Source organism: Varroa destructor, unplaced genomic scaffold (assembly GCF_002443255.2).
Source record: "Varroa destructor unplaced genomic scaffold, Vdes_3.0 BEIS01000005.1, whole genome shotgun sequence".
NCBI classification, from domain to species: domain Eukaryota; kingdom Metazoa; phylum Arthropoda; class Arachnida; order Mesostigmata; family Varroidae; genus Varroa; species Varroa destructor.
The window spans coordinates 36,647,242-36,658,666 of record NW_019211458.1 but is presented as its reverse complement, the minus strand read 5'-3'; the positions used below and the strand labels follow the sequence as shown (position 1 = coordinate 36,658,666).

Here is an 11,425-nt window from a genome sequence, read left to right as displayed (position 1 = left end):
CAAGGAATGATGACAGTCTGCTTGGCACTCGATCACATATGGTACATTGTACGCACACCTAATACAACCGCTATAACGAATACGTCATCGTGATTAGGACACAAGTTACGTGCATAGGTGCGCTACGCAATTGTGGCCCTATATACTTTTGCGACTTGGGTTAGGACGGTAAAAAGTTTAAAACCCTAAATGAATATTAAATTGCCCTATTTGTATATTTATAGCCAGCTTAGCTCGGCGAGGCCATAAATGTACGTATTTGTTAAACAATTATATTTGTAGTATTGATTTTCAGTGAAGAAATCGATGGGTCACTGAATTTTTAGTTAGATTTAGCGACATCTATGAGGTGAAGCTGAGCGCAAATAAAGCCGTAAAGAGCCATTGACAGCAGCTCTGTTTATTACCACTGTGATAGAATGGTTTTCTTATGTTCGCTGCGTCCTAGAACACAGATATCAGTTCCTAGCGATACTGCAGCTTTGTACCTAGTCCTCATGACCACCCACTAACTCGTCGAAGCCGGCCACCGGCTACTGAACACACAGGATATCGCTGCAAACCCACGTCTATTCTCTCGTCCTCTTACTAACAGTTTCCTATAGGCGAGCGTACAAAATTAGTATAGTAATAAATTGTCAAATGAGCTAGTTGTCGAAATCTTGTTGAATCGACAAAGGGTACAAACACTTGTACCCATGTCGAGCGGTCGTCCTCAAGTCAACCCTCAGTAAGTCAGAAATCGCAAATTGGCCTTTTGTCTTGATCTCAACAAATGACAGATCACTGACTATACGACACGACATCTGGTAGCAGCAGTATTGTGAACTCCAATGGCGTATAATTTTCCTCGTATATGAAATAGCTGGTACTTACTGGGCTTTTAAACAGAGAACTCATGTCAAAGACTTTAAAACATTCAAATGAAAAAAAATTCATCCTTCATTTCGATTACTGCTGGCAATCACTGTTGTCGATTATAGTTGTCAGTCACCCACCGCTGACGCTGACGCTGACGATGACGCTTACCCACCAACATTATGTCGAACTTCTCACGCTTTTGATCGCTACTCTGTTAGTCATTCTAATCACAAGTGACTACAAGTAGTAGCTAAAATTATGGTACGTACGTTCTCGTGCAAAACACAATCCATGTATATATATATATATATATATATATATACACGCCGATAAGAATCGTAGAAATAGGAGGAGCTCAACAAAGAAAAAAGTGACCAAAACACCAAAATCACGATGCTTGTCTGATTATTAAAAACAAGCATGATGTTAAAGGGCAATTGTAACGTTGTTTGTAACATTGTGAGCTAGGCTTGCCTATGATACTCTTGACAATTATTTCCACTAACGATTTTCTCTTCCTTTTCCCTTTAGGTCTTCCCTCTAAGAATATCGCGGTTCGAGTAGCTGGGCAGATCTGCATAATTTTAGGTATTACGCTGAAAATCGATAAATTCGTTAAAATGTATCGTTTTTATAAAGCGATTCTGAGTTATTTTAACAATGTGAGAGCAGCTTCAAGATCACCGAAAATGGTGGTCAAATCGAATAGAGTAACTTAAATAACTGTGTACTCGTTTTAATCCTCTATTTGAATAAAGCGCTCTGTTAATTCGAGATGAATCAGTAGTACTGCACTACTGACTTGACGCCAGTAGTGCAGTAGTAACCCATTGACAGAGTAAACGAAATATTTCGAGCCTTAGTCCATCACCGTCGTCAGACGTTCGAACAAACGGCTTGCCTCAGCCCGAAATAAAAGTGTGTCTGTGTCCGTCTTCGAACCAATGTCCCTACATGCCCCCAATACTAACACGCAGATACTGGGGCTGACGCTTTAAGTTCAAAGCCGCATGAGTTGATCTAGGATCAAGACCATTGCTTGGTGCTGGAAATAATCGTCGGCTTTCTGACGCGATAAATGACAATAACTGGCAGTCCAGCTAATAAGCTACAAGCTACAAACAAAAGTCAGTCTGACTCTATTTACTAATTGTGTAATGTAATTAAACGATGCCCTGGGGGCACTGAATCTATTGATCAATCAGTCGATTAGATCATCCATTGCCGGTTGATATTCAATAGTGGCCTGCCTGCTCTATGGTTGTTTGCATCCGCCATAGGTGGCATACCGTAGATATGTCGCCCAGCCAAATGGACCCGATTTTAAGCTGGCCGGACGTCTGAGTGTTTTGCTTGTATCGTTAATCGCATTTACTAATCGCGGATTACGCACTACTTGAATCACAGCATTAACTTGCTTTGGTGACACTTTGTGCGTAGATATGCACGTGCGCCGATTCGGGTCCTGCGTGCAAAAAAACTTGCAGCCAGAGTTGAGCCGCAAATATGGGCTTTCACGAAGCACTTTACCCGAAACACGCAGTGATCTCTTTGAGATACAGCAATTGCTGTAGATTTAACTTCACTTTACGTTTGCCTAGGTGCGTTTGGTTGTTTGCCCACGCCGAGACTGAAGCCAGCAATCTTCAACACGCTTCTTCGGCACCGGAGATGAGTAAGAGCGTCGCATAACAGGCCGCTTACATTAGATTGGTATCTGCAACAATCTACTTTAAAATATAGCGAGAGTCTCCGGGGCCGGCAGACGCGAAGATGCTCTGCAATACAAAAATGGTTTATCAGTTGTCGGCGCTGGTCCCGAAAAGCAAAATGTTTCCAGCAAGATCTAGTCCTATTTGCCTGACAACTTCAATTTGAACGCAAGAGTTCTACTTCGGAACCGATTGTAAACACATTTGGCATCATTGAATGCAATGACGAAAAGCTCGAAACATTTATGATCGAGAACTATGTAAAAAAGATACGCCAGAGGCTCTTCGTGCCTCCGAACATTGCCACGAGTGTCTATAGACATTGGTAAAATCTCAAGCACCACTGGTAAAAGGTAGTCCAATGAGCTGATGATGTTGATACCTACAGAACATGGTATATTGAGTATATGTATTTAGATTCGTTGAACGACCTTCGGATAGCTAGTTTAACCGTTAGCTCAAATGTAATGACAAGGTAATGATATTTTAGCGCATCTTGTGAAGCTTGAGATTCACACAAAGACACTCTTTGTTTTAGCAGTTCGAAAGTTTCCGAAAATCGTTCCGACGTATTAAAGATATTTCTCTTAGATCCAGCATTTTTCAAGCCGTTTTCAAGGCCAATTGGATCCGCGTTTAGGTTGTGCTTAGCTCCCGTAGTTCGTGCTTAGCGAGATCCGCACGACAAAAAGTGGTGAATCGTCGGGCCCTTTGCTTTCTCTAACTCCTTACACAAATAGACTTCCAGAATCAACTCTTCCTCCGTGGCTCAATATTATCATCTCTGATCCGTACATAAGCCGGCAAACCTACTCTCACTTTTATCCTGTTCCTCTTACTATTCCATTGTTGCACCAGTTGGTTGTGCCAAGTGAATTTCCCATCTGTTCTACGATCAGTCTATATTTGTATCTATTTATCCACACTGGCCCCCTGCGCTGAGTCTTCTTTCTCTTTCCCGCCACACGGAGCCTCCTCTCCACGATTGACTCCTCCTCGCCCACTATGACATCGCTGTAGTGGCGGTGACGGCACCCGTGGCTTCAGCATCACTCGTTAACAAACAGCACTTCGCTAGCCGGAATAGCGGAGTTGTTAGATTCCGTCAAATCGGGATTGGGACTGCTTTTTGCCGTCGCTTTGACCAGCGCATATAGAATTTTGCTCTCGCAACTGTAGTTGAACAACAATCGCACTGGCCAGTTTTATTTTTTCCTGTCTTGGATTTCCCTTAAATAAATTGCGTCAAGTTAGTCGCTGTCTGGTAGCGCCATCTCAGTTGTCTCCAGTTGATCTCGATTCGATTGCTTGCTTCACTGCCCTTTGTTTAATTCGATTTGTTACCGTTGCGAGTATCCGCAAGTGCTGTCGACATGACGCAAGGAAGATCTGTGTTGGCGATTATCTGACCAGTCAATGAGAGTGACAACGGAACAGGCCAATATAGACGAATTATAGAGTGTATCACCGGTTGCCGCTTGGATTGTTTCTGTGATGCTTACGGTGTAGCTTGGTGTTTACGAGACTTCCTACCCAGGCTGTTGTCGCTGCCCAGTATAACCACGATAAGTGCGCTCTGATATGAGGTGACTGAAGGAGTGAAGACTGGAAATAGGGGCTGCGCAACAACAGTATCCATATCTGTGGGTAGGCAAACATTTCTGTATAATAGTAGTCGTTAGAAGTGCAAACGCTTTGTAGAAAATAGAACGATCGACACGGCGGCTTACCACTACAGTTATATCGTACAAATAGTATAGCGCTCAAAAGCAACTTCAACATGGTGCAGAGTTGCGGACTCGCTTGCATTAAAACGTTATTGTTCGTGTTCAACTTTCTGTTCGCGGTAAGTGGCATTCATTCAGATCGCGATCGTCGTCCTTTAATCAGATATTATTTAATGTTCCATAGCGTTCTGTAACAGATAGCTTCACATGTCGGAGTCCGAAGACAAACAAGTGGCAATTAAGAAGATACCTTCCTTCGGCTACGGACTGCGAGCAGGACTCGAAGTAGCTCCCCGAAGCGATTCAACTTGTGGAAACTAGATGGGAAGCAGGAGAAGGTTTGAAGCATGAAAACTGTTTATTGTGTGTCATGACCCCTTCACCACTATCCTTACAGTTCTCTTTAGGCGTAGTAAGTCAACGCAAAGAACTTTATCACATAAAGATCGCTGATGGTGGATCGTTGTAAATTAACGTTTATGTTCACGTTGTATTTATTGGCGGATCGGCTAATTTTTGCTTAACCAGCTGACCATTTTTTGTGCATGCTGCACTGTCTGCCTGTGTCGTCGATGTTATTATCGTATTGCGGGAACCGCCGCGACGGGGGACTATTTTTTTGTGATGGATCCGCTTCGACAGTCGAAGTTCCAGCGCAATGAGTACTTAGTAGACGTCGTACGTCGACGCTTGGAAATCTGGCCGTCATCTGTTTGTCGCTCACTGTTCCCTGCACTACCGTTCGATTTCGTTATTAGCTAACTGCGGCTTTAGACAGTCAGTCGCCGTCAATAGCGCGCGCGTTTCACAAATTAATATAGACTGACAAAGGGTGGACGATCTGCAACGAACGTGGCAGCATCAGCATTGCTAGCTTTTATGTTGCCGTTGATCCTATTATCGATGTAACGATGGTGGTCGGAAACGCTTACCGATGACATTGTATTGGTGCATCAGGACTGCACTGTCCTGGCCGGGGCTATGTAACAACATATTGTAACTTCTCCAAGCGATTTCAGTTAATATTACCACAGCTGGCACTATTTGAACAAATATGTGCGGGGCCACACCCGTGGAAGACCAAGCGAGATCACAGCTGTTTCACTGAGGGGTCGGTTTGATAGCTTTCCAATGACTTGACTCTGCTTATCGTTTCGTGGCCAGCCTACCACAAAAAGTAAGAATATTATTCTCGCCTGTTATGCGTATGCAATTCACTCGAGAGAACTTCGAGTGGAGCCAGATAGATTTATTCCTGCCTCGTAAATTTTTTGGTGTTTCCTGCTTTTGACTGGTTAGAATATACGAGAGCGGGTTAGTTGAGGACATGACACTTCAACTGCTGAAGTACACAGCGTACGCCTTGGTCATCGTTGAAGTTGTGTCAGCGTGACCAACGACGATATTGTAATGCGTTTGTCAAACAGGGAGGGGAATTATTTTTTTCACCCCCTGTATTACACCATTTACTTTACTGGACGCTTTGCCTCCTCGCTGATTAAATACCGATGAAACATGCGGATCTTAGATAAATATATATTAGGTTTCAGAGATATTAGCACCATGGCAAACGTTTATTTCATCAGTATTCAAATGTGTCTGAGGATTCTTGGCAGAGAATAGTGGAAGCGCACGGAACGCTTCATGAAACACTTCAGTGGCAAAAGGACTGACTGATTGTTGTGCTGCAATATCCTTTCTTTAAAGAGGACATAGCGGTTAACTTAAGTTTAATAGTGCTCAACTTTTATATTGCGCGCGGATTCCTCTATGTATTAACTATACAGAGCAAGAAGCTACGGGTCAAATTGAAGTCTGCTAGACATTTTTACTAAATCTCATACGAAATAAAAAAAAAATCTATCTGAATCCAGCTTTATGACTGTATGTGCAGTTCTATATTTTCCCTGAGTTTGTCATAAGTTATCGTTTCCAGGGTCTACATTGAACCCTATGATTTGCCACTTTTCAAGTACAAGGTGTCCTATACACGACAAGTTCTAGTATGTATGCAGTGTATCCCTTGGAGATAGCTCCTTCATCTTCTTGTGGAAATTTACAACACAGTTATCTCAAAAATTGAACAAAGTTGACAACATGACCAAATAAGAACTTATTGTACAAGGAGACATAAGTTAACATTTCTGATTTGCATATACATTTTTTAATATTCCGAACGCCTTCGATAGTCTGGCGTATCTTGGAAGATTCGCAATACACACACGAGTTGGCTGAAAAGCAGCGGACGTAGCCTAATGTAAAGTACCAATGAAAAAGCTTTTGCTGCATACTTCGTTTTGCATACCGAGGCGATTGATTTTCTATAGAAGCGTGCTTAAGGGTCAATCTAGTTTTGGATTTATGTGTGTATATATTTACCATGCTTGCTGATGTGGTCTTCGTGTCAATACGAGGCTTCTGCCCCACATGGTAGTGTGTCTGACATCACCTTCGAGATGGGGCGCCCTTTTCTATACCAGCACGGCCCCATCCCCCCGCCGCTACCCTATCACTAGCTTAAATTCGACCACCCCTAAAAATATCTACCCGTACAGGAAACGCGGCGAACCCCATACCTGTATCCATACGAACGCGTCAGCTGCTTTGAATGTGCATCGTAGCAACAGTTGCAGCAGACAAGGACAACACCGATGCGAGAGCATACGGATGAAGAACTAATCCTGTATTCATGGCGTAACCTATTGCGCCACTAGGACAATGAGAATGGCGTCTATTTAGGGTCGCCTATCGTTCACCAGCGTAAACATTTGGATACGACAAGGCAAGTTAGCAAACCCTTTATGGTCGGAACAGTACCTTGTGACTGCTTCCTTGGCTGGCACGTTCTCGCATCTGGATTCAAGGTTAGAACGAAAGGCTACCGCGATGCAACATACGCACTAGTCTAATAATGATCTTAGTTTTTATTACTCTGTTTATACAGTGCTGGTGCAGTGCAACATTGCAGTCGTTCATTGATTTGATGTGATAATGTAAAACAACTTTACTCTCTAGAGGTCGTAGTAGATTATGAAATAAACCAGCCTATTTTTGACAAAGAATACTTCGGATACCGTGATGACAGGTTATGTCTGCATAGAAAAGCACTAGTCTTCGGCCACATCCTTGTAATAAGGCCGCTGGGGACAAAAGCCAACTGTTACAACCCACGGTTACGACCCTTATAACCTTTAGTAGTTTGACTGAATTTGCAGTGGCCGTTCGTATTATTTTACAACTCGTAAGTGATATTGTTGTTTAGACGGAATGCTTTTTTAATGTGGGTAAGCGATAGCACTTATGTCCCTTAGAGGAGCAATTTCCACAAGGTGCTAGTCATTGGCCAGTATTAGTACGTCCCTGCCCTTGATACACACTGGGGGGTTCCTACTACTGATTTTTTTCTTTAAATAGCTGTCAAAAGCTATGTGCTGCGACCTCATTGCTTGGAAGGAATCAGACTGTTGCTTTCAATGTATATATATATATATATATATATATATATATATATATATATATATATGAAATAGTGTATACTTGGAACGGGTGATAAGATGAACTTTCGGAAGAAATCAACTATATTCTATATTGGCCATATCTGGAGTCTCTAAACAGCGTTGTGAAGGGACTGTGCTTAGGTGAGCAGGTAGCGCGTCGTAAATATATATTTAGGCTATGATCATCAACAATTACCGCAATACTGCTGTCGTTCTTGCTATAAGCTTGGCATCTTCTGTGCTCCTTTACGATACGTTTCGCTGACATCACTTAGTCCAATCAATGGTTCTTGTCTTTTTTTGGATGATTTTTGTTTGTCATCCGCTTTCGCAATGACCTACTCAACTGGAAACCGTCCCCAGTCATGTCCCCATGCATGCAGTATATCTATTATAGACACTGCGGTAATCATCAATCAACGTGACGCACACATATTATTTAAAAGTTGTTTCCAGTTTAGCGACTGTCATAGAAGTGGCTGTTAAGTACGAAGAGTTCGCGCCCGATTGAACGCTGGGCAAAAAGCCTCCTGTTTTGTCCGAGTTTCTCCCTGCTTTTATTTTATACTTTGTACTTATTATTGTCAATGTGCTTTTTGTTCGTAGAGCGTGCCTTGCTTCAGCCATTTACAATTAACCATAGGCGGACATGGAGTAGAGAAGTTCTCGATTCGCTTTTTCCTTCGTTGATCTGCCCCAACTCCGAAGGTCCGTTGCCCCGAAAGAACAACCATTGTCAGCCAAACTGGTCGTACCATATCAGGAGGACGTGTTATTAATGATTAGAGTTTATTTTCTTGTTTTTCGGTGTTTCTTTAGGCTTTATTTTAACTGTTAGTTATTCTGTGTTTCGACAATATGGTCTGCCGAGTCGAATTCGCAACGCCTATAGATCAAGCGTCGAGCTCTTGTGGTCCACGAATTTCGATGCTCTGTAACCACCTGTCCGATTCGTCGGTGTCGTAGCAAAGAAATGTAGGTGTTACGCTAGATTGTCTGCGAATTTTTCCCTTGAACCCGTCCCCGTTTCGGGCATTGTGTATAAGTAACATTAGCAATACATATATATATATATATGTAATTGAAGTCGTCAAAAGGTGACGGCTTAAGTCGATATTGGTTGTCTAGTATTGCATATATAAACGATTCACGATTATGTCCGGTCGCGAATTGCATTAAAAAAAAAAAAATGCAGAGCTCATTATTTCGAAACACGGAGCTTTTCGGTGTAATAAAGACTGTGCGTATAAAGATTCCCAACTCTCGTTGATATGCAGAATAGGAACGCCATATTAGCTTCATTTCAATGCGTCATAGTTTAACAATACATTAGTGGACTTCGAGACCCTTCTAGATAGCAGAGGCTTGAACTTTATTTCAAAACAAAAAACCTGGCCGGATATTTGAAAATGCGAAAAGGGTAAATAGTAGGCAAAAAAATAACTACGTTTATATAATGTTTATCACGACACATCCTTGTCATGGTTCGCGGGATAAACAGTAATATGCTCACTTGACACAGTGCATGATACACAAGTGGAATGCTCATACATATAAATAAAAACACACAGGGCAAAATATAAGATCCAAAGCGATAAGGGATGCTCTCGAAAATCGGAACCAGATCGGCGATAGGCTTCGTTGAGCCGTCAGTAAGTTATGAAAAAAAAAGTTTAATTCAGAGCGTCCTGTGGTATAACGGTCTATTTCGTTTATTTTGTAAATAAGCTTCGAAGTATCAGGCCAGCTTTATGATATAGTTGTTTTTAGCAACAAAGCTAACAGATTCTGCAAAGAATAGTTTAGAAAGTAACCAGTCACTCGGAAAACAAGTTCATTTAATTATGCATCTGTCCGTTGAATGATACCGAGGCAAAGAAGCAATGGAAAAAGCTTAGCACTTTCAGCAACCCGCTTATCAGTCTGACAGTGTTACCTCGCGCGTACATGGATCAATTGCATTATCTGCCATAGGCAATGATAGCTTCAACGCCATTACCCGGACAAAAGCGTCAAAGGATAACTTGTAACGGCGGTAAGTTGTGACATGTCTGCAGAACCTGCAAAATTATTCACGTACGCCTGCTTCTGCCAGTGTCATTTTTTCGGTGCAGCGGACGCCCTAATCTTACTCGACCTCGATTCAAGGTGTAACAATCCTTTAAGGGGGCGCTCAGATGTCGCTTAGAGCCACGTTACGGGTTACAGCAAAACTTCAACTCATACCGCCGAACAGGCAGGCGAAAACCATAGAACTACATAACGCAATATTCAGCATACCCAGTCGTACGCTGTATATATTTCAGTGTCGAAAAAGTATTGATCGTTTTTTAGCTAGATGAGTTGCGTCGAGTCAGATCGGATCGGGTCGGGACGGTGTTGGTGTCACACAAAGCTGAAACTAGGCAGTAGGAGATGTGCTAACATGCATACACATGTTATTGAAATGTCTAGATTCAGACCTTAATGAGTGAAATTAATGCAATTTTGTTATGATATAATGTTTCCCAGGCCCACGAAAAACTTGTTCTGCCTATAGCCAAGACGCGTTACTGGAACAAACAGGCCAAAGTTGATTCTGGAAATTTGTGACAGATGCTTCTCGTAGTTGTCGGCCAATTACGAGAAAAAAAGTTGGTGAAATTATCTGTTATTATTGTTCGCGAGACTGACACGTAATTAAATGTAAGATCGCCAAAAAACTAAGTAAGCATCAGCCAAGAGTCGTTTCAACCATTGTAAAAAAGCTTGCTGGCTGCTGAAAAAAAAACTCGGTATTCGCAACGAGATCGAGCGATTTCTAAAGCGGCTGATATAAAAAATAAATCACATACAACAATAATATGTAAAGAAAATATCGTATGCCATAATCTGCGACAGAGCCCAGATTGACGCCAAGGAAGATAATGCTATTCTTTTGATGTCTGGTGGTATTGAAAATGAGCCGTGCGTGTGTGTGTGTGTGTCACGAGTTACATACGAGGCGTCCGGGCTTCCACTGTTAGGGTTGAAATAAGTCGTTGAAAAAACAGACTGGAAATCGTGGTCAAAGAAAGACGTTGTCTTTCACCATAATAATGCCAGGTCACATACGTGCTTAGCATTATACAATGCCCACACCTTGTGTGTTACCTACTGAAACTATAAAACATAGTACTGACGTATAGGAAATTGAAGCCCACAAATTCAAGAGACTCGATAGTAGCCCAAGAAGGCAGTGATATAAACTGACCAAATTCAAAATGCTAGAGTACTAATCAGATCACATCGAATTGTCCCATCTGACGATCTACGTACGTCTTTCTTCATCGTAATGGTCAGCGTACTGTTATACGAAGCTATTGGTGCCGTTTTATCGATCTTACCAATCAGCTTTTCATCTATTCAAAGCTGAATTGATGTCTTGCTTGCGAAGCAAAATCCATTGAGCCAATGGGCTACTGAAGAAAATTTCTATCATATGAATGATCAAGGTAAATCACCACAGATTAGTTACTGTTACATCGTTGAACTAAACCCGTTTACGTTTTTGTTTCTTATGAATTTCTCGAAATTATCCGTCGTGGGATCACAGACAAAAGTAAACTATGGATAAACGGCATGGCCGACGTGGTGTGCAAAAGGACTA

General features: G+C 42.0%; 1 protein-coding gene across 3 annotated transcripts in view; it reads left to right on the top strand.

Moving 5' to 3' along the window:
* The first annotated feature begins 3,608 nt into the window (after positions 1–3,608).
* LOC111250911 (CD63 antigen-like) overlaps positions 3,609–11,425 on the top strand; it is a 60,354-nt gene continuing 52,537 nt past the window's right edge. For 2 of the 3 annotated variants that reach the window (XM_086991261.1, XM_086991260.1), the window contains exon 1: positions 3,609–4,419. Coding sequence is in view for 1 of the 3 variants with exons in the window: in XM_022806870.2 (XP_022662605.1) it covers positions 4,354–4,419 (66 nt within the window). In the remaining 2 variants the exon portion in view is untranslated. The remainder of the gene's footprint in view (positions 4,420–11,425) is intronic. The other variant, XM_022806870.2, reaches the window with a different exon arrangement.